The sequence below is a fragment of the Neolamprologus brichardi genome, chromosome 16, assembly GCF_056152115.1.
Source record: "Neolamprologus brichardi isolate AB-2024 chromosome 16, ASM5615211v1, whole genome shotgun sequence".
NCBI lineage: Eukaryota > Metazoa > Chordata > Actinopteri > Cichliformes > Cichlidae > Neolamprologus > Neolamprologus brichardi.
Genome location: NC_142119.1, coordinates 25432953 through 25454701, shown reverse-complemented (window position 1 = coordinate 25454701; position 21749 = coordinate 25432953). Strand labels below are relative to the sequence as shown.

General features: G+C 39.3%; 2 protein-coding genes across 2 annotated transcripts; both read left to right on the top strand.

The window, feature by feature from the left end:
* Nucleotides 1-2761: 2761 nt before the first annotated feature.
* ttc21b (tetratricopeptide repeat domain 21B) lies at nt 2762-12995 on the top strand. The gene is made up of 29 exons (XM_006788520.3): nt 2762-2942; nt 3244-3373; nt 3459-3569; nt 3674-3840; nt 3977-4099; nt 4343-4500; nt 5147-5231; nt 5350-5448; nt 5547-5742; nt 5841-5938; nt 6177-6377; nt 6583-6712; nt 6792-6949; nt 7198-7422; nt 7541-7779; nt 8206-8278; nt 9116-9226; nt 9311-9449; nt 9696-9802; nt 9960-10148; nt 10374-10484; nt 10577-10658; nt 10757-10907; nt 10988-11149; nt 11259-11454; nt 11759-11983; nt 12158-12278; nt 12368-12435; nt 12515-12995. The coding sequence occupies exons 1-29, from the start codon at nt 2919-2921 to the stop codon at nt 12590-12592; spliced, it is 3957 nt and encodes a 1318-aa protein (XP_006788583.2). The 5' UTR covers nt 2762-2918; the 3' UTR covers nt 12593-12995.
* Nucleotides 12996-13297: 302 nt separating this feature from the next.
* Nucleotides 13298-21599, top strand: galnt3 (UDP-N-acetyl-alpha-D-galactosamine:polypeptide N-acetylgalactosaminyltransferase 3 (GalNAc-T3)). The gene is made up of 12 exons (XM_006788519.3): nt 13298-13404; nt 13896-14318; nt 14467-15006; nt 15703-15875; nt 16454-16603; nt 16807-17041; nt 17138-17255; nt 17373-17573; nt 19031-19162; nt 19388-19489; nt 19574-19726; nt 19827-21599. Exons 3-12 carry the CDS (start codon nt 14510-14512, stop codon nt 19938-19940), a joined length of 1875 nt encoding a protein of 624 aa, XP_006788582.2. The 5' UTR covers nt 13298-13404; nt 13896-14318; nt 14467-14509; the 3' UTR covers nt 19941-21599.
* The last annotated feature ends 150 nt before the right edge of the window (nt 21600-21749 follow it).

Here is a 21749-nt window from a genome sequence, read left to right as displayed (position 1 = left end):
TCTGAGGCTGGTGACTCAGATAAATTTATCCTCAGCAGCAGAGCTTACTCTTTGGCTTCCTTTTCTGGGGCGGTCGTCATGTGAGTTTCGTTATAGCGCTCGATGGTTTGGTGACTGCACTTGGGGACACATTCAAAGTTTTAGCAATTTTCAAGAGTGACTGACATTCAGTTCTTAAAGTAATGATGGACTGTTGTTTCTTTTTACTTAGCTGATTGGTTCTTGCCATAATATGAATTCTAACAGTTGTCAAATAGGGCTGTCAGCTGTGTACCAACCCAACTTCTGCACAACACAACTGATTGTCCCAGCCCCATTAAGAAGGCAAGAAATTCCACAAATGAACCCTGATAAGGCACACCCATGAAGTGAAAATGATTTCAGATGACTACATCATGAAGCTCATTGACAGAAGCCCAAGGGTTTGCAGCACTGCCACCCAAGCAAAGGGTGGCTATTTTCAGAGTTATTTATCATTTTTTCTTTGCTACATAATTCCATATATCTTGCTTCATATATTTAATGTCTTCAGCATGTATCTAAAATGGAGAAAGTAGTAAAAATGAAAAAAAAAGATATAATGAGAAGGGGTGTCCAAACTTTTGACTGGCCGTGTATATCAATAAGGACGTGTTTTGATGACCATTAGAACAGGTAGCCCTAGTAAGCTGTATAGGCAGAGATCACCCACACTAACCTTTGATAGCCACTCAAAGCAGGCTTCAATATCAATAATTTATTTCGTTTTCTACAATATGTCAACCATAAAATAACTGAGCTATGCCTTCCTGCTCAAATTAGACTGATCTTCAGGATTTTGAAATTTTGACATTTGTGGGATATATGTTAATATTTTCAAAAGTAATTCCTATATTTTTAGTGCGCATGCTATAGTATCTACAGTAAAAGGATCAAACAACGCCATCTGCTAGTTAATGTCTATATAATGAGAATACCAATAACATTTCTCAGACTGTTATTTTTTTAGTATTGTTGAAACATTTTCATATACATTTATACATTTGTTGCTCCAAACAACAATTGCATTAAATGTATTCAGGTCTAAAAATATTTTATTGCCTTTAAAATATACTGGGAAGCACCGTGTTGACGTCACCATTACCCTCAATCAGACTGCTACCTCAAGAAACATAACAGAACATAAAATACAATCTGTAGGCCAGAGTTCTATAAGCAAAAGGCTGTGGAAAGAGTGCATGCATATAAGTGCAAAGCAATCATCAAATTTCAGGCAACTTTTTTTCTTATTGCAACACTTGTGGAAAAAGAAATAAAGGGCTCATTAGCAAGTGAGCTGCTTGTATTAGTGGACATGGTGCTTTGATCAATAATGGTCTGTACAAACCACAATGGATACAGCCATTAGAATGCTATAGCAGCATATCCCAGGGGGTCCATATTCCGTCGTCTTTCACTAATAGGTTTTCAGATGCATTCTCTGGATGTGCAACAACACATGCAGTATTTATTGCTCTTTGCTAAGTACAACACCTCAACTATCTACCATGTAAGTGCAATTACAATATTACTATCAATTCTATATGCTTTGTTTGGATTTATACAATAACAAAAGGTACTATTAATAACAATAGATGCTAAATTCTTGGTAAAATTGTTTAGCATTTGTGTTAAATAATCTCTGTGAGTAAAACTGTGTGGTGCACTACACAGACATTTCCCATTGCTGCACATGCACAGAGCTCAATACCAACCTGATTTACTCTACCATTGATGTGTGCTGTAGAGAGTAATGATTATGTGCCAGAGTCAGTGCTAAACAGTATCTGACAAGGCATGGAAAGGTCTCTCTTGGAACAGTTGCACCCATGCTCCTGCCGTGGATTCAACACTGCATACTTCATACAGCTGATGAATAGTGTTGCATAACACTGGGCCACCAATTATCACTGTGTGCATGTGCTTGTTTTTATTGCAGAGAGTAAACTTAGTAAAAATGTGCTAATGGGTGAGAAATTTTAGCATGAGCTGAACAATTATAGTTTATAATACACAAATAATAATAATACAATTGATAAGACTTAGCCTTAGACTTAGCCTTAGCCTTAATTGATGTCAAATTGTGAAGGAAAACTGTAAAGACTTAGCAAAAAGAAGGCCAGCCACACACACAACACCTGCATTAACGTAAACTGTAACATCAAAATGTAATTCAATCCATGGAGCTCGCACACATCATTTTCAGATATTCAAAGTAAGTTAAACTTATTTTACATTTCACATGCTCTTTTTTTTCTTCTTCAAACGCACAGCTTCGAAGGTGGGACCAACTAAATAAGTGGTGAAACTGGTATGTGATATTTTTAAAATTGCAGTTCAAAATATTTGACACTTACTGGAACAAACTCAGTTTATGTTAATTTGCTTATACTAGTGGCAGCAGAATAGATCACTTTTTATAAAAGGGATGATTGCGCCACCTTGAGATACAAAAGGGGAAATGCCGAGTCCAAAATGTGAAAATGGCGTTAAAAGTATGTTTTCCTTACCCTGAGTATTGTCTTTGAGGCTTCCCACACGCCCTAGATACCTTTGGTACTTTGCCAGTCGTCGCCCGAAAGACTTTTCTTAAAAATACTTTTTAAATTGCAAAGAGGATATGAACAATGTAAGGCTTTCGATCTGTTTCTTACTTTAGAATGCTAAGGAACAAGAAGCTGTGGACTAAAATAATGCCTTGCAGAAATAAAGTAGGGATTAATTACCTTCATTTCGCCACGCTCCTAAGTTACCAGGCAACAGTAAATGCGTTAGTGCAAGATGGCGAAAACCCAAACTAACAGTACAACAACATCATTTTTACCCTAAAATAAAGTGTAGTTCCCGATTATTTCCAACTGTTATACTGAAGTCTGTTACTGTTGCCACTTGAAGCGAACATGGAGGATGAAGAGACAACCCTGGTAAGCAAATTTGATAAATGCTACACCGTACAAAGCTTCAAATGAAAGCGAATGGCGTATTGAAGCTAAGATACGAAACAAAAGTAACATGTATAACGTGTGGTTGACGTATATATCTCTCCAAAAAGTTCAACAGTGATAACAGCATTTGCACCGTCTAACTTTTAATGCCGTTGCGCTTACTAGCTAACGGGGGAGCTATCTATTTTAGTTAGCATTTGATATTTGGTCTGCTAGTTGGAAAATGGTTTACAAACCGCTTTTGCTAACACCACGGTGTCCTCCGTATGCTTTTCCACAGGCTCTGATTAAGTACTATTGCTATGAGAAGTACTTCAATCACGCGGTGAACGCTGCAGCGGCTGCTCAAAAGAAGTACAGCAATGATGCTGTCTATACTTTCTTTCACGCATACGGTAACCTCATGCAAGGTAAGCTCGAAAAAATCAAATTAAACGTTTTCAGGTCGGATTTGTTGCCTCTCATTAGTGCATCTCTGTCATTATTTGTTTACAGATCAAATTCAAGAAGCTAAGGTAGAACTGAACACTATAAGAGATCATCGAGAGCTCTCTCTCTGCACATTAATGGCTCTTGTATATGCAGAGAAAAAAAAGACAAACTCAGGTAAGACAACATTTTCACATCATTCATTTATTTTTCCATGGATTCTTGTGGAAATGGATTGCCAACAAGTGCTTCCAGTCTTATGTGTCTCTTTGTGTTTCCAGACAGAGAAGTTATTCAAGAACTTGATGCTAAGGTAAAAGAAGATCGTAAAAGTGCACCTCCCAAGAGTCTGTACTATGCTGGCACCTTTCTTTGGCTATTAGGGCGAAATGATAAGGCAAGAGAGTACACAGAGAGAATGATCAAACTTTCCAATGGCTCGAAAGAGGTGAGATTGACATATCTATTTATTTAGTTATTGTTTCAGTTTGAGAAATCAGCATTACTCTTCAATTTTTATAAAACATTTAAGTCTGATAAGTGTTTGCACGTTTGCCAAATGTGGACTGATACATATTCTTTAGGGATTAATCCTCAAAGCCTGGATAGATGTGACATCTGGTAAAGATGCCTACGCCAGAAAGGCTGGGAAATACTTTGATGAGGGACTGAAAGAGAGAGCAGATGTTTTCGCCATGATGGGAAAGGTGACATGGGAAATACAGATCCACATTACATAGTCTTCCTTAACCACAGCTACATATGTTAGCATGTTATTGTTTCTCTAGTTGTTCTTACAGGCCCTGTAAATCTAACATTACTTATTGTATCATTATTTTAGTTATTCATTTGACAGATTGTGATATGATTATTACCTTAAGATTTTCTGATTACTCATTAGTAATGATTCTAGTGATTTTAACCACTCAGTGATGCTTCATGTATCCCAGGCACAATACTGTGAATATCACCAGATCTACTCTGGAGCATTGGAGATCATTAACCAAGTGATTGTGAGCTTCCCTGTGTTTTTACCTGCTCTCACCAAGAAAATGAAACTGCTGCTGAGCCTACAAGACTGGGACCAAACCATAGATGTAGCACACAGGTGATTAAGATAGCTCAGAGCTTTCTCCCAAATCACATGTAGGAATAGTCTTTCATTTTGTTTTGCAAGCTTATTTCTGCTCATTTCCTCTTTCTTTTTCTTAAAGAAATGGTATTATCTCTGTAAGATCAGGAAGTGCAATAAAATGTATAATCACCAGGCATATAAGAAAACACAGTTTGCCTTTACAAATGGCTCAGCATTCAAGTGCAAATGAAACACCAACGTGATGCCTCAAACCAGTGCACACTGACTAAGCCATTGTTTGTGCTTGCCCCCCACTCCCCACCCCCCCTGGACTTTAGCAAGTGGCACATAGTATAAAAAGTCCTTTGAGCCAAAGTGTTGGAAAGACATACAATTCCAAGGAGTTGCGGTTCAGGTTTACAGAACAGGAGGAAGAGTGATTTCCTCTGTGGTGCCTTAACTGTGATGTTATGAAATGGGAGGGGTGCAGGCAGCAAACAGTATTCATTACATCCTTCAAACGCCTTCACAAGTCTTTTTATCTTTAATGTTATTTGCCTGGGAGCTCAACACACTACTGCAGCAGTATCAGATATTCTATTACTACGAATAAAAGAAGTCCAACCTTGTTAAGTGTAGGAGATGGACTTTATTCACATCTCCTTGTGTCATGTTTCAGGCTTTTACAGAAAGATAAAAATAACCTGGAGGCACTTCGGATGTTAGCCCTGCATTCTTTATGCCGAGACGGCAATATTATCGAGGTAGAACTTACACATTTTCACACATTCATACTTTCATTTCATATTGCAGAAATTGGACACAAATTCAGATAAACTGTTTGTTTTCATTAGTTTGTATAAATTGTTTTTATGTCCCCAGTCAGTAAAGCATCTTTCAAACCTCATCAGCAGCTTGGAGATTTTGGAGCCACGCAACCCTGAGCTTTTTTACCAAATGTCACTGGCCTTCACTCGGGTCGTAAGACAACTTTCAGTGTTTTTTGTAAAATCACAATGGTATAATTTATTTGAATTACAGCACTTTGTTGGCTTGTTCTTTAATTATTATCATTACAGTGTGGACGAAATGAGAAAGTAATTGAGCAGACTTTCAGAATGGTGGAAAGAGCCTTTTCTCTGGCACAAGGGGATTCAGACTTAGCCACAGAGCTGGGCTACCAGATGGTGCTTCAGGGCAGAATCAAGGAGGCAATGAAGTGGTATAAGACTCCTTTTACCAACAGGGATCACAGTAGTGTTTCTGCTTTGACTGGTAATGTGTTCAGATTATTTTTCTGTATGTTAATTTGGATCAGTATGTCACAGATTTCAAAAATATCTTTGGAAATAACTTTTTTTCCCCTTAATTAGGTATGATTCATTGCCAGCTGATAGAGGGAAATCTTGAAGATGCAGAACAACAGTTGGAATTTCTGACAGAGTTTCAGCAGTCTATTGGAAAATCAGCGGTAGGATTTTTTTCTGCAGGAGTACACAAAATCTGGTCGAATGTTTTTGCTTCTGGCAGGATAAGCAACCGCAGCTTCATTGGGTCTTTCAGTGACTTCACTGTTTTCCAGAATGACTGTTTAATTTCACAGTGATGCCTCTTATTCATCTTGAACTCTTGTCAGTTTGTTTGCAGTAATTTCTGTTAATTTATATCTATTTCTCTTTCGTTCTTTAAAAAATATATATGTGTTAAAGGAATTATTATACCTACGTGCTGTGCTGGCAATGAAACGCCACCGGTCACAGGAAGAGGTCACCAACTTGCTGAATGATGCAGTGGATGCACACTTCTCTTCCTTACATGGGCTGCCTCTTGGAGTAGAGTACCTAGAGAAACTGAATCCTGACTTCCTGTTGGAGATTGTCAAAGAATATCTTGCCCTCTGCCCTGCTAAGGTACAGCTGGAAGAATCATAAGGGACAGGATGTTTGTGGGTCCTACAAATGTTTATGTGAATTCTTTGTCTCATGTTTGTGCATTCCCAAAATAGATACATGGGTACAGATATGGATTCTAAGAATATAATAACGAGGCTTAAAATAAAATTAAAACAAACAAAACAATACATTAAAAACAAACCTTTTATTTTTTTTGCCAAAGCCTCCTGCTCCAGGCCAACCTACTGCTCCTCAGCTCCAGCACTGTGCTACTGTGTTGGATAAAGTAGTAAAAATTGTGCCAGGTCTCCTTCAAGCAGTGTTCTTGCTTGCCAAAGTTAAATATCAGTCAGGTGAGGACTGTAGTTAAAATATTTGTGTTTACTTTTCTGAGATAGCTTTTTAAATTGCATTGCTTCTGTGTTCATTCAGGTGACATTGATGCTGCTCAGAGTACTTTACAACACTGCCTGGACCAGTGTCCTTCTCATGCAGATGCTCATCTGTTAATGGCACAGATCCATCTACTGCAGGGTAACGTGAGGCTGTGCTCTCAGTCCCTTGAACTCTGCCTCAGCCATAACTTTGCGGTAAAATCACCATCAACACCACAGTTTTATTGGCAGCTAAATCTGTATAATACACTGTTTCAATGGCTTATTTGACCCGCTGCCAGATAATTTATATTCTATTTTTATAATAACTTATATAATTATGAAGCAAGCCGCTGTCACTAGCAGTCATAGGATATGAAGTGTATGCTGCTAAAAGTATTGCCTTGATTTTTTTTATGCATGCATAATGACAGTAAGGAGTCTTGAATTTTTTCCAATTCCAGATTCGAGACCACCCACTGTATCACCTTATTAAAGCTCAGACTAAGAAGAAAACAGGTGAATTTACTGAGGCTATTCAGACATTGCAGATAGCCATGAATCTTCCAGGTGTCTGCAGAGCTGGATCCTCGTCCAAGTCCAAAAACAAGAAGCCAGAACTGAGCTCTGCGGACTGTGTCTCTGTCTTCTTGGAATTAGCTGAGGCCCTTTGGCTCAATGGAGAACAGGTAAAATAGTGTATTTTGACTGGCTAGTCAAAGCTGGTGCACTTACTTTGGGTTTCAACATACATCAAAAAAGATGGAAGAATTCAGTATAAGCTCATGAATGGATTTCATATTTCAGCATGAAGCAGCAAAAGTGATGCAGGATGCCATCAATGAGTTTTCAGGAACACCTGAGGAGCTACGAGTCACTATTGCTAATGCGGACCTGGCTTTGCTGCGTGGTGACACAGAACTGGCACTGAGTATGCTCAGAAATATTACCCCGGAGCAGCCCTATTACATCCAAGCTAAGAAGAAAATGGCAGACATATATCTGAACCACAGAAAAGAGAAACGCCTATATGCAAGCTGTTACAGGTGAGCACTAAATCTGGACTCCAGTGAGCAAAATACAGAAATATTAGGCAGTAGGTAAATATATGAAGACACATTCTATCTGAAACACAATGTGAATTTTTAAAGAGAAATAGTTGAAGTAGTTTAAGTTGATTGATTACATAACCTTGTAATATCTTCCGAAAACAGCTGCTACCTGTCATCAAGTTAAGTCTGTAGTACAATTTATAACAGCACAAGATTAAACTAAATGAAATAAAGGCAACCAAAGCCATTCAGCTGAAAGGAAATGAGCAGTTTCCTCAAGTCTTGAAACTGGTCTCAGATGATACTTATTATTGACAGCTGAGACTTAGTAAAGTGTGACTGAATCACAGACCAGCACAGACATCTGCCTGCATAATGAAGCACGCCATATGTGATATGATACCTCTATCTTTTCTCCAGAGAAATGATAGAAAAGTTGCCCAGCTCTCACACGTATGTCTTACTTGGTGATGCCTACATGAAGATTCAAGAAGTAAGTGCAAGATGTGTTTCATCTGTGTCTTTTGGACAATATAACAACCAACTCAAGTTTGGCTTTAAAATGCTTGTTTTTAATGTATATTCGAGGTATTCGAGAACAACAAGAATAACAAAAAGGTAGATTGTGCTGATTGTGCACTTGCTGTGCAGTTTTGAGCATAATGATGAAACATAGTTTTACTAAAGCTTCGTTGCTAAATCTGTAAAACCTAAAACCCTTGTTCGGTAGCCACTTTAAGGTGGTTTAGGAAAGGCCACGTCTCGTGAAATGAGCTACTGAACCAAGAGTTTATGAATACGGTGCACCGGATATTTGCAAGCTCACATACACCTCCATCAAATAGCAGCTGAATTCAGTGTGTTATAATGTCTTCAAGGACATGTTCTCCATTATCACACACTAACCACTGATTAACAACAGCAGTGTAACTCTCACTGATCAATTACAGTTAAACAACAACAGCAGGTCTCTTCATAAAGTTCTTCATTAAAGGTAGACAAAGGAAAAGAACAGACTATCCCAGTGACAGATTAATCCTCTGCTCAACTGATTAGTAACCTACATAATTTTATAGGTGGCAGCTTAATCCTGCTATGATTACTTGTGTTGCACATATTTTGGTTATGTTGATAAGTGAGGTGACATCATTGAAGGTTAAAATGCAGATTCCCAACCTGGCTATCAGAAATTGTTTCTTGATTCAGTTTCCTTTAACAGCTCTTACTCGTGCAACAGCTTCTAAAGTGTTTACCACGTGTTTATAGCCGTTTCTAATATTTACAAAAACTTAAAGCAACACCACTTATCTGCATGTGTGTTTATCCTCAGCCACAGAAAGCAATTGAGGCTTACGAGCAAGCACTGAAGAAGAACCCTAAAGATGGTGCTTTAGCCAGCAAGATAGGGAAGGCCCTGGTGAAGACTCATCACTACATAAAGGTTTGTGTCATAAACTTATTTAAAAGATAAAATACAAGTCAAGTGGAGACAGTCTTTTGTTGACTCTAGTCTGCTTTTACACAGGCAATAAATTACTATGAAGAGGCCCTGAAGACTGAGCAACAAAACTTCCTGCGTTATGACCTGGCAGAGCTGCTGATGAAAATGAAGCAATATGAGCGCTGTGAAAGGGTCCTGCATGATGCTCTGGCCCATGAACAAGGTGCTTAAGACGTCACACTATTTTATATACAGTGAAGTCTTGACATTAACAGCGAAATAAACAAGAGAGCCTAGTCATGATTATATTTTGTCCATAGCCATGACGATACAGGTAGTGTTGATTGTGGAAATTCCACACTGCTTACATTTTATAGAACAAATCAAAACATTTCTCTGTTGGTTTTTTGAAAATGCTTTGACTAATTGTTGCCATTTTCATTATGCATTTTTAACTTTTTACACACAGTGAATCAACTACCTGTGCTCTCAGACGACTGCCGTTATCTGGTCCTGTTAGCCAAAGTCCAAAACAAAGTTGAGAAAACAGAGGAGTCTATACTTTCACTACAAAGAGTAAGTAGGCCCAGGCATTTGGCTTTCTCTTGGTCCTCTTTACACACAACAACATCTTAACCATTGTAAGACTTGTGTCTTCCTTTCTTTTTTTTTTCTAATAATAATGATGATGCTGATTGATGTTATTTCCATAATGATGATGTTCTGTTGATAGGCTCGGGATGTACAGGCCAAAGTGCTGAAACGCATGCAGTTGGAGCAGCCTGACGCTGTCCCCATGCAGAAGCAACTTGCTGCTGAGATCTGTGCTGAGATCGCCAAACACTACACAAGTCAGAGGGGCTATGAGAGAGCAGTCAAATTCTACAAAGAGGCTCTTGTGTATTGTGAGAAAGATCGCAAGGTCAGTGCAGCTGAATCAAAAACGTTCTGTGTACTTACTGCAGCTGTGGGTAACAAGCACTGGTGTCCTTTTGAGTCTTGCCCAAGTGTTTTAAATTTTTAAATTGTGATCTTAGTTGTTGGTGGGTTTATCTAGGCAAAATGACTCATTACAGTATATAGTCATTACTGTACCAGTAAGTTTGGTACATCGATTTCATTATTAGAATGTTTCCCCTGTTCTTAGGTGATGCTGGAGTTGGCATGCTTGTACCTTACTTTAGGTGAGACTGATGCATGCCAGGAGCAGTGCAGCATCATTTTGAAGAATGACCAATTTAATGAAGATGCGACTCTGGTTTGTTCTGATCGTTTGCCACTACAGTTTTGACCATAACCTTTTTCTGAACCATAAATAACAACCTGTGTCTTAAATATGTTTGTCCTTAGATGTTGGCAGACATTATGCTTAGGAAGGAGAACAAGGAGAAGGCAGTTTTCCATTTTCAGCAACTGCTTGAACGCACACCAGGTATAACAGGGCCATCTTTCTCTCTTTTTTTTAAAAATCAAATGTGATTTGGCATTGTCTAAATGGAAGCCATAATATCTTCCATGTGTTGTTTTCAGACAACTACCACATTCTGTCACGTCTTATTGAATTGATGAGAAGGGCTGGGAAGCTGGAAGACGCCTCCAGATTTCTTGATATGGCAGAAAAACATTCTTCAAGGTCTCGATTTGACCCTGGGTTTAACTACTGCAAAGGACTTCATCTTTGGTAAGTTACAACAGTGTCTTCCAGAGATTACAGGAACATTTGTGTCAAACTCAATGACTAAACTTGTGCTTATTTGTCAGGTACACAGGACAACCTAATGATGCTCTGCGACACTTTAATAAGGCACGAAAAGACAATGATTGGGGCCAAAATGCTGTATATAACATGATTGAAATCTACCTAAACCCTGACAATGACACGGTTGGAGGAGAGCTATTTGAGACATTAGATGGTGAAATTGGGTAAGTGGTCTTAATTAAGAAAATGTAATACATTAGGGAAGAAATACTAGACTATGAAGTGTAAGCTTCTGTTATAACAGATTTGCATCTGCTTGGTGTTGCTCTCCAGGAACTCTACAGAGAAGCAGGAGTCAGAGCAGCTTGCTGTGAGGACAGCTGAGAAGCTGCTGAAGGAGTTAAAGCCTCAGACTCAGAGTGGACACGTACAGCTCTGCATCCTGGAGAACTACTGCCTTATGGCGACTAAACAGAAGGCCAATATAGAGAAAGCCCTCAGTGTTTTCACAGATATTGCCAACAATGAGGTAAGTAGGTAACTAGGTCGAGCATGACTCTCTCGTAGACGTTATTGCCAAAGTAGAAGCTGGTCTTCCTTCTCTTTCTTCAGGCTCTCTTTTGTGCATATACACTGTACATTACACTGTATCCAACTAAGTATTCATTTAATATTTGCTAAATGTTAATGGATTGTCATCCATACATGTCATCTGTTGTATGGAACTATAAATGAAGCCATTGACAATTTGAGTGCAAACGATTAGAAGTGGCATAGTGGTGCAGTGGTGTCAGATTCATCTCGTCTCACCAATATTCTTGGTTTCCATTCAGAAAGACCATGTGCCAGCCTTGTTGGCAATGGCAACAGCTTACATGATGCTAAAGCAAACTCCTCGTGCCAGGAACCAGCTCAAACGTGTAGCTAAGATGAGTTGGAGCATTGCTGATGCAGATGAGTTTGAGAAAAGCTGGCTACTCCTGGCAGACATCTACATCCATTCAGGGAAGTACGAGATGGCCCTGGAACTCCTAAACAAATGCATCTCTCATAACAAGGTGAGCCTGAAAATGTCGTCACTATTAAAATATGAAATGAGGACAGTGCAGTTAACATATATATCTGTTTTTCTGTGTGCTTTTTTTCCAAAATGTGTTTCTTTGTTATGCAGAAACTGACTTAAGTAAATTTATAATTGCACAGTTATTTTATTTTATTTTTTTCCTCCCCAGTCATGCAGTAAAGCATATGAATATAGGGGCTATATAATGGAAAAAGAGCAGTCATTCCGTGATGCTGCATTGAACTATGAAATGGCTTGGAAACATGGAAATCAAACCAACCCAACTATTGGTATGTCAAAGTCACACATCTAGCTCTGTTACTAAGGACAAAGATTCAAAGGCTCACATTTCTAACATGTATGTCCATTTTTATTTCAGGGTACAAGCTTGCTTTTAACTACTTGAAAGCGAAGCGATATGTCGATGCCATAGACGTCTGTCATAAGGTGAGACACGTTTGGATGTTAATAGTTTATATCTTCAACATGTTTCTGTCCTGTTAATCTTGTTAATTTTTGTTCACAGGTTCTGGCTGCTCATCCAAATTATCCAAGAATAAGAAAGGACATCCTGGACAAAGCTCGGGCCTCCCTGAGATCATAGTGTTGGACCTGTAGTTTTTGTGATAGAGAAATATTTTCTGTAACTATTTGATTGAATCCACATGTATTGTTTTGAATTTTCTGTCAAGTTTTCTGACCATGTAAATAGTTGGTAGCTGACCATCAAAAGAGAGGGTGGAAAAAAGTGTAAAGATATTCAAGCACAACTTAAGGATTTTTTTTTCCATAGACAGAAAGAGAAAGCTCCTGCAGTTTGTAGTCTTTAAGAAGTCTGTATGAAAGTATCTTTGAAGTTTATTAAGATGTAAATGTGCTTCTGCATCTGTTACAATCTATCATAACTGGATAACAATAGTGATTTACTGACTTATTTTCTCAAGCGTAAAACAGAAATGTAGAACTGTCTTTGTCTTTTTCTCCAAATAAAGTTATTTCAGATATGGTGTTTTTGTGGCCTGGCTTTTATCCCCCTTCAAACTTTGATTTGTTGTTCAGAAAGCATGGATACCTGCCTAACAGAATGAAAACACAATATGACTAGACGGTTTACATCACCGGTGCTGACACAGAAAAACAGTTACAAGCGTGACTAGAATAGGACACACGGTAAGCATTTTAATGGACATAATAAACTGGCTGCCTGCCGTGGGTAGCGAGCTGCGGAGAACACAGTCACTACAGATGGAGTCACTGTGCGAGTCAAAAAGCAGAAAGACTTCAAACTGGGCACCAGAGCAAGCTCCCTGCAGGCGGAATCCACGTCTTTACTCCTGCAAGCATCCAACTCTTTACACAATCCGTTGTGGGAAACGTGGGACATTTCAAGGATTAGACAAGCTGCAGTGTGCGGTGGTGAGTTTCTAAGCTTTTTAGCCAACAACTTTTATTCGGAATACGGAAAGCTTTTAATAATTATTCGCGTCTTCGCTGGGAGGGATGCGTAACTTTTACAGATTTTTGTGTACCATGTGCGTTGTCCGTTCCTCTTGAGTTCATAAGTTTAAGCTCTATGGCCAATATGCGGCGTTTCTCAGAGACTTGATTGGATGCGGTGGGATATATCGCGTTCCTCCGTTATTTGTAACCCAGCAACTGTCCCAGTGAATGACCACTAGAACAAATCCTATTAATGACACCTTTAAGCAGCTCCGCGCAGAGGAGTCTCAAACATTTCTCGAGGAGCTCCAGACCACTTTAACGTATTTATATAATAGTTTGTCACGATAGCCTAAATGTTCCATTCAGCAGTGATTGTCAAATCTTTGATTTATTTAATTATTTATCTCTAAAGGTTTTAGCGAGTTTTCTTCTGTCGTAATGGCCTTTTTTGGTTTTTATTTCAGGTGTGGATTGTGTCCTGATGCACTATTTTGATACGCAGAAGTTTTCTCTGCGCAAGCGCACATGTACGTCATAGTCTTTTACCTGAGAGGAGCACACCTGGATCCAACGAGACGGAAGTTCACTGAGGCAATCTTTGAGCAAATCTTTTGACTTTTTTTGGCTTCACCAGGAAGAAAAGTTTTGTTTGAAGTGAAAGCGATGGTTTCCAGCTAAAGCGAGATGGCGTTTGTTTAATTTTCAGAGAGCAGTTTAAAGGACGTTGTTAGCCTTAACTTGTTGGTCAGCGATTCATGGTGCGTTGTATTTTTTTGCTGTGGGAATCCAGACCCGAGGTTGTTTGCTGATTTCACCAGCCGGTTTTAAATATGTGATTTTTCAATGGAGCACAGGAAGCTTCACGCCTACCTTTTTATTACCAAAAGGTAAAATATGCTGGCAGTATTTCATTATGTTCTCTGTGTGTGTGGTGTTTTGGGTTTTTTTTTCAACCTTTTATGTCATATATCCTGAAGCCACATAAATACTGTTTACTGTCAGTGTTCGGATTATGAATATGATTGTTTGTTACAGCTGAATCTCAATCCAAAGCCAGCCAGCTCTACATTCAAAAAGAATGCCAGTTCTTCGCAGAGTACTCCGAAGGCGCCTGCACCCACTGAAACTTCTCGTAGTGGCTCTTGTCTTTGTCACATTTGTGTTCTTCATACAATGGGAAGTCGGAAGCCAAAGCCAACAGGAGGACCCGTGGCTGAAGGAAATGGCAGTGAAGCGGGATGCCATGCTGGGAATGGTGATGGGAGCTGTCAATAACTTCAGGGATGCAATGCCAAAGATGCAGATCAGAGCCCCTGTACGTCATCAGGAGAAAGCAGACGGCACGTCTTGTCTGCCAGGTCACTACACTGCTGCTGAGCTCAGGCCAGCTCTGGAGCGGCCACCCCAGAACCCTCTTGCCCCCGGAGCTGCTGGGAAACCTTTCAACACTGACTCGCTGAGCCCCAATGAGCAAAAGGAGAAGGAGAGGGGTGAAGAGAAACACTGCTTTAACTTGTATGCAAGTGACCACATCTCTCTGAGCAGAGACCTGGGTGCAGACACAAGACCACCAGAGTATGTGTACACTCTCCAGGCTTCTGATGAACCTATGTAAAATAACAATTTTAAAAGATCGTGTTATTAAGGGACATATTAGATCAAACATTGGCTTTATTTTTTTTTTAAAAATCAAGTATTTATACAATCCTGTGGATATGAATTCAGTATTGATGCTACTCTTTCTGTCTAAAATATAGTTTCACTCTGAAAAATACCCATATAAATTATTTAAGTAGTTTTCTTAATGCAACAGCGACCATCTAACCCCAACAAATTTCTCTCAATTTCTGTTTTTTTGTAACTGGGGAAAATGTCAGGCAGAAACCACAGAGATGATTACTGTGAGAGAGACTTTGTTTCAGCATGCCTGGCCAATTATTGTGGTTAAAATTTCAGGAAGAAGCAACGTTTTGCTTGGCTAGTCGCAGTACATCCAAACACATGGAAATCCACATGGGCTTCTCATGTCAGTTTAGTCGATACAAGGCAGACGCATAAAGCCGGTCCATGTTCTGGCAATCTCCCTAGGCTGAATTACAAAGTTTGTCCTACTCTAATATGGCAGGTATTTCAAAGGCTGCCACACATGCAGTGTCACAGCTGAAATGGACTCCCCACAGGGGAGAGCCTGGAGATGTAATAACTATACTGTGCCACTCAGGAACTGTACAGGATAGTCAGATCTTTGTGCTCTTTTTCCTCCTTGTACAGATGCATTGAGCAAACCTTCAAGCGATGCCCCCCCTTGCCGACCACCAGTGTGATAATTGTGTTTCACAATGAGGCCTGGAGCACTCTGCTAAGGACGGTATACAGTGTCCTTCACACCTCCCCCGCCATTCTCCTCAAAGAGATCATCCTGGTGGATGACGCCAGCGTAGATGGTAAAACCTCAATGGGCTCCTTCATGACTGTCCTGCTCACTTTTGGGTTCAATTTCATGCAGCGTGTTGGGTGGGCAACTCACTGTGTGCCATGAAACATGCAGAGGGGAGCTCCCTGCTTCTTCTTTTGTGGCACCTGATGTGGGTTAACAACAGGAAGCAAGGGGCCCCGCGGTGAATACTTTCCTAAGAGGAATTAGCAGTGGTTGAGCTTAGAGATGAGTCAGAGTTAACCATTATAAATGGGTCAGATGTAGGAAGGAAACGTAATCCTGGAAAGGACAGAGGTTTCAAAGAATGAAGTTCAGCTGACACCTAAGCTCAGCTATTTGTTGTGAGCAGGCAGATTTTTGGAAAGCCAGCTCAGTTAAACATGGAAGGAACATAAATTTGTTCTTAATCTGTTTAAGTCTTCTTTTTCGGGCTAGGGTCTGTGAGATTAACTAGTAAGCAGTTAAGCAATTATTGTTATTTGATTTATTTTGGAGTATTTTGTGTTGCTTTTTATCTTGTATTCATCAAATTAAGCATCTCTGTATCTCGAACTCTAACGTCTAATTGATATCCCACGCTTTCAGATGAGTTAAAGGACAAGCTGGATGATTATTTGAAGCAGCTGAACATTGTACGAGTCATGCGCCAGCGAGAGAGAAAAGGACTCATAACTGCTCGGCTCCTGGGTGCCTCCGTGGCGACTGGTGACACACTCACCTTTCTGGATGCTCATTGTTAGTCACCACCACTGACACTACTCACACATTTAAAAACTGGTTTGCACACCCTTAAACACACACCCGCACAATTTGTAAACACTGCTTACTCCTTTATAAAGCCATTTTTCATATGGATTTGTGTTCTAAACAAAGTAGTTTAGTGCTTTTTGCAGAGAAAGTAGTAAGTGATGCATTTCCCTATGTGGGTGTATTAACAGGTGAATGCTTTAATGGATGGCTGGAACCTCTGCTGGCTAGGATAGCGGAAAACTACACTGCAGTAGTGAGTCCTGATATTACCACTATTGATCTCAATACTTTTGAGTTCATGAAACCGTCCCCTTACGGCCAGAATCACAATCGGGGGAACTTTGATTGGAGTCTTTCATTTGGTTGGGAGAGCCTACCAGATCATGAGAAGCGAAGGAGGAAGGATGAGACGTATCCAATCAAGTGAGTCAAAGTTGTGCATGTATACTGGATATCGACTTCATCCGAAACCCAATCTTCTTTTGAAGCTTATAAACATTTAACAAAATGCATCCACAGGACTCCCACGTTTGCTGGTGGGCTCTTCTCCATCTCCAAAGAATATTTCTACCGTATCGGAAGCTATGATGAAGAAATGGAAATCTGGGGTGGGGAGAATATCGAAATGTCCTTTAGGGTAAGGTATTACCAAGCTGTCATTATGTGTGCAAATATCTTTTATCCTCAGAGCCATTCAGTTATTCAAACTGCTGCATGGGCGTGTGCATCTGTTTTGTCAATCATTAATTTGAAGGTATGGCAGTGTGGAGGACAGTTGGAGATAATTCCTTGTTCCATTGTTGGTCATGTTTTCCGCACCAAAAGTCCACACACCTTTCCAAAGGGTACACAAGTGATTGCTCGCAATCAGGTGAGACTGGCTGAAGTCTGGATGGATGACTACAAAGAGATCTTTTACCGACGTAACCAGCAAGCTGCACAGATCGCAAAAGATGTACGTATAGCTTCTTACTCCCTTTTCCCCCCCAGATGTTAGAATTACTTTACTAAACTATTACTTTCTACTAAACTTTTAGTTTAGTAGACACCCAAACCTTAAAACAGACAACTGGTATTTAGAGTTGGATACATTTTAAAATCATGATCTGGAACAGTCTTTAGGATCTCCATGAATGGCATCAACATGCTCATCCAGATGTTTCTGCTCCTGGTGAAAGGTTCCCATTTTTCTCCAGAATTCGATATTTATTTATTTATTTTGCATTTGAAGTCATATTCTATTCTATTCTACTCTGTTATAGGATTCTTTAAATTTTCTTGTTTTTTTTAAAAACAAAAAAAACAAAAATGGCAGCAACTTGCAAATTGGTCTGCAGCAGAAATTTTTCCATCTACTTGTATCTAAGTGTTTTAAGGCCACTCATTACTGTCCCAAAAACACACAAAAGACGTTTGAGCAAATCCAGCTCTTGTCCAATGTTTTGGATAGAAGAGGCATTATGTCTGCTTATCAATAACTTCAGATACTCTGCAGAGAAAAGCATACCTCTCCGCTTACCAGGGCAACCACTGCAGAGTAAATTGAAATATTCCTTAAAAGCTGTGGGTGTGTGGGTGCTATGGGGGGTGTGGGGCACGTTTTTGGGGGTAAAAACCAACAGAGGAATAAGAGGCCTAGAAGGAGTCATCTCTGGTAAATGACACTGTCTCTCAGGGTTTCCCAACATGTGGTCACACAGGTCCTATAAACAATTTCCCTCCAGGCGACACCTCACAGAGCAGACCAGCCCTCACCCACTGGCTTCAGACAGACACGGCTTTGTCAACAGCATCACAGAATCCACTGTAGTAGCTATCAGTAAGCACTAGTGTGAGAAGCATCCTTGTCATTATAGTAAAGCCCTCATTATTTAGGTGAGTTGGGCGCCTGCAAATCCTTGAGTCATTACTCTCCACTCGCCACTCCCAGTTTGAAAAGTGCAGCGATCAAATACTTGTCTGTAGTTAATTTATCAAATGAGTAATTATACTACCAAAATATACCTGCTGACTTAAGAAAAACAAGTATGATAATAATCAGCAATATTTTGATTTATTTTAAACAGAGTAATATTACTATGTTTTAGTATAAAGAATGAGTCTTTTCCGTAATGTAATTTTATAAAAGTATGTAGTGTGAAAATGCAGTATCTATACTATTAGCTGGTGTGAAATTTCAGACAGAGATTCAGGCTTAGGTTTTAGCATCAGGTCAGATGTTCACTGAATATACTGCTTTTTGATACTGAAGAATGTTTTTTACAGATATCTAACAGCAGGAATAGAAGCTAAATACAATATAAGAAGCCAGTCTGGGGCATTGTTGCGTTGCAGCAAAGCCGAGGTAGCATTAAATATGCCAGAAGTGTGCTTTGACAGTTTAAAAAAAGTTTTGCCTCTCTGTTATAACAGGGAGCTTTTGGCGATATCTCCAAACGTGTGGAACTCCGTGAAAAGCTGCAGTGCAAGAGCTTCTCCTGGTATTTGCAGAACGTTTATCCAGAAGTCTTCATGCCTGATCTCAACCCACTTCGCTTTGGCTCAGTAAGATCACACACCAGACCACCAGCTCTCCTTTTCAAACCTCACAGCACACTGTCTAGCCACTGTGGGTTTCCACTTAGGATCTCCAGAGGGTACTGAGCAGTTCCAATTTAACACCACTGAAAGCACTCTAGAGGCTAAAGTTGTTTGAACAGCTTGCACTGGATGTTAGTTTTTCATTTTGTTTCCTCTCATTGCTTTCCCCTTCCCTCCTCTTCTCTGTAGGTGAAAAATGTGGGCAAGGACTCATGTCTGGATGCTGGGGAGAACAATGAGGGTGGGAAACAGCTGATCATGTACCCATGTCATGGTCTAGGAGGAAACCAGGTCAGTGGGAACACGTCTGTTTTATCTCTTTTTGACAAGTTGAGCAGGTTTACTTAAAATACATTATTTGTTTCTATGCCGTAGTATTTCGAGTACTCCACACATCACGAGATTAGACACAACATTCAGAAGGAGCTGTGTTTGCACGGGGCGGAGGGGGCTGTGAAGCTGGAGGACTGCCAGTACAAAGGCAAAAAGACAGTGGTGGGAGCAGAGCAAAAATGGGAACTGAAGGATGTGAGTTTAGTCTTTTTAGTGTACACTAATTTCACAATCCCTGCATTATATTATTGTTAAAGTAATATGTGTGTATATGCATTTTTAAATTTTCATATAGAACCAGTTATTCTACAATCCCGGATGGAACATGTGTCTGAGTGCCCGTCACGAGCATCCTTCTCTGGCTCTTTGCAACCCTTCTGACAGATACCAGCATTGGTCCTTCGTCTGAGTGCACAAAATACCACTTTAGAAAAAGCTACTCTGTGTGAGGAACAAGCTAGGACAAAAAAATACTATATGCAGTTTCCATGCTGATTTTTTTTTTTCCTTTTTTAATTATTTTTAGATAAATTATCACACTGATTTTTTATTTATTTTTATACAGAGATGAGCTGAAGGAAAGTTAGGGCTGAGTATATGAACAATGAAGATGCACTTTGCTGACAAGTGCCTCTTTTGTGTTTGACATATTTTCACCACTCCAAGTCTTCACAACCAAAACACACAGTTTTGGGTATTTAAAGCTAACACTAGTAAGTTCCAGAGACAACGATCTATAGGAAAGAAATGGGAAGGAAAAATAACACGTGTTATAGGGTTAAGGTCTTGGGCACAAGATCAATTGGTTCATCAGGTCTCCGCAGCATTGAACTCTGTTCTTCCTAAAGGTAGTCCCTGATTTATATTGTGATGCAGTTCAGAACAGACATCCAAAGCCTCCTATAGAAGTCGTACTGGATAAAGGGACTCCAAAGGCGAAATGTGATTCACATCATTTTAATAGTAATTAAAATGTAAGAAACCTACTAAAAAATGTTTTCATAGTGGGCTAAAAGGTGATTACTCATGACAATTTTGCATTGCTTTGCAGTGACTCTTTTCTCCAATAGTTTAAGTGGACCCTAATCATGCCCGAAAACAGTCTCTCACTGTATAACTAAGCCAAGGATCCCCTCCGTGTAGGGTGAAAAGGGTTTTTCTTTTAATCTGTCAACAAATATATGAATCTAAAATGAAGAAAAAATTGTGTATTGTGTAGATCATAAAGATTCAAAATGACAAGTCAAAAACACATTTTAGGACAAGCAGTGAAAACATGACACTGACAAGAATGATGTACATTGTGCCTTTTTAAAAATGTGTTTCTTGGACTGAAAAACCTCCTATTCAGTACCGTCCAGTGCCTTGGATAATTTGTTGTTTTTTTTTTTTTGTTTGTTTCTGTTTTTTATTTCCCCTTGGACAGGAATGTGTGTCAGTGTTGTCAGCGTGGGTGATGGTTTATTGAGGTTAGGGTTAACAGATTTCTGTCAACACAGTGTTTTGGTTCATTTTATTTTTTTTTTAATCAAAAGGACCTTCAGAGCAGGACTGAACTTTATAGATTTCAGTTGATTCTGAAAGTATCTTTTTTATTGTTGTTGTTGTTGTTGTTATTATTTAGTTTGTTTGTTTTTTTGGGTTTTTTTGTTTTTTTGAGGGAAAGTAAGTTATGTCTTAAACATGTATTTCAATCAGTTAATGCATAGGTTTTTGTTTTTTAGCATCATGTATGCAGTAATGAATACTGTCTTCTGAGATATATTATTTTTAACTGCAGCACAGTTTTCCTGTATTATTTAAGTTTGTGCTTTGGTGGGGTTTTTATTTTTTATTTTTAGTTTTTTTAAGGAAACTGTGAATGGAAAATATTGTGCCCAAGGGACTCCATTTTTACAGCAGGGGTTCTCAAATGAATTTCTGGTGCAGGCACTAGTGTTTAGATGGCTGTGGATTAATGTAAATTTGTTTTAGTGGCGGAAGAATGGATATAAATGTTCTGTGTTAGAGTGCCTTGGTCTAATGATTATATTTTGAACTCAATAAATTCAGTTGCGTCCCGCTTAGAGCTATTGCATTTCAGTTTTTCATTTAGCCTGCAGAGGGCGCTTTGCAACTAGAAATTCAACTTTGCCACTGTTTCAGTAACCTCCTCACTTTGTGCTTGAATATAAAAATATATCAAAAGTGATTTAGATACAAAAGAAATTTTAATATT

Coding starts and splice junctions, on each gene's coding strand:
- galnt3 (XM_006788519.3), top strand. CDS start 14,510: ATGCCAGTTCTTCGCAGAGTACTCCGAAGGCGCCTGCACCCACTGAAA. Junction 17,256..17,372: donor ATATCGAAATGTCCTTTAGG/GTAAGGTATTAC, acceptor ATTAATTTGAAG/GTATGGCAGTGTGGAGGACA. Junction 19,727..19,826: donor AAAAATGGGAACTGAAGGAT/GTGAGTTTAGTC, acceptor ATTTTCATATAG/AACCAGTTATTCTACAATCC.
- ttc21b (XM_006788520.3), top strand. CDS start 2,919: ATGGAGGATGAAGAGACAACCCTG. Junction 4,501..5,146: donor ACCATAGATGTAGCACACAG/GTGATTAAGATA, acceptor GTCATGTTTCAG/GCTTTTACAGAAAGATAAAA. Junction 5,743..5,840: donor TAGTGTTTCTGCTTTGACTG/GTAATGTGTTCA, acceptor CCCCTTAATTAG/GTATGATTCATTGCCAGCTG.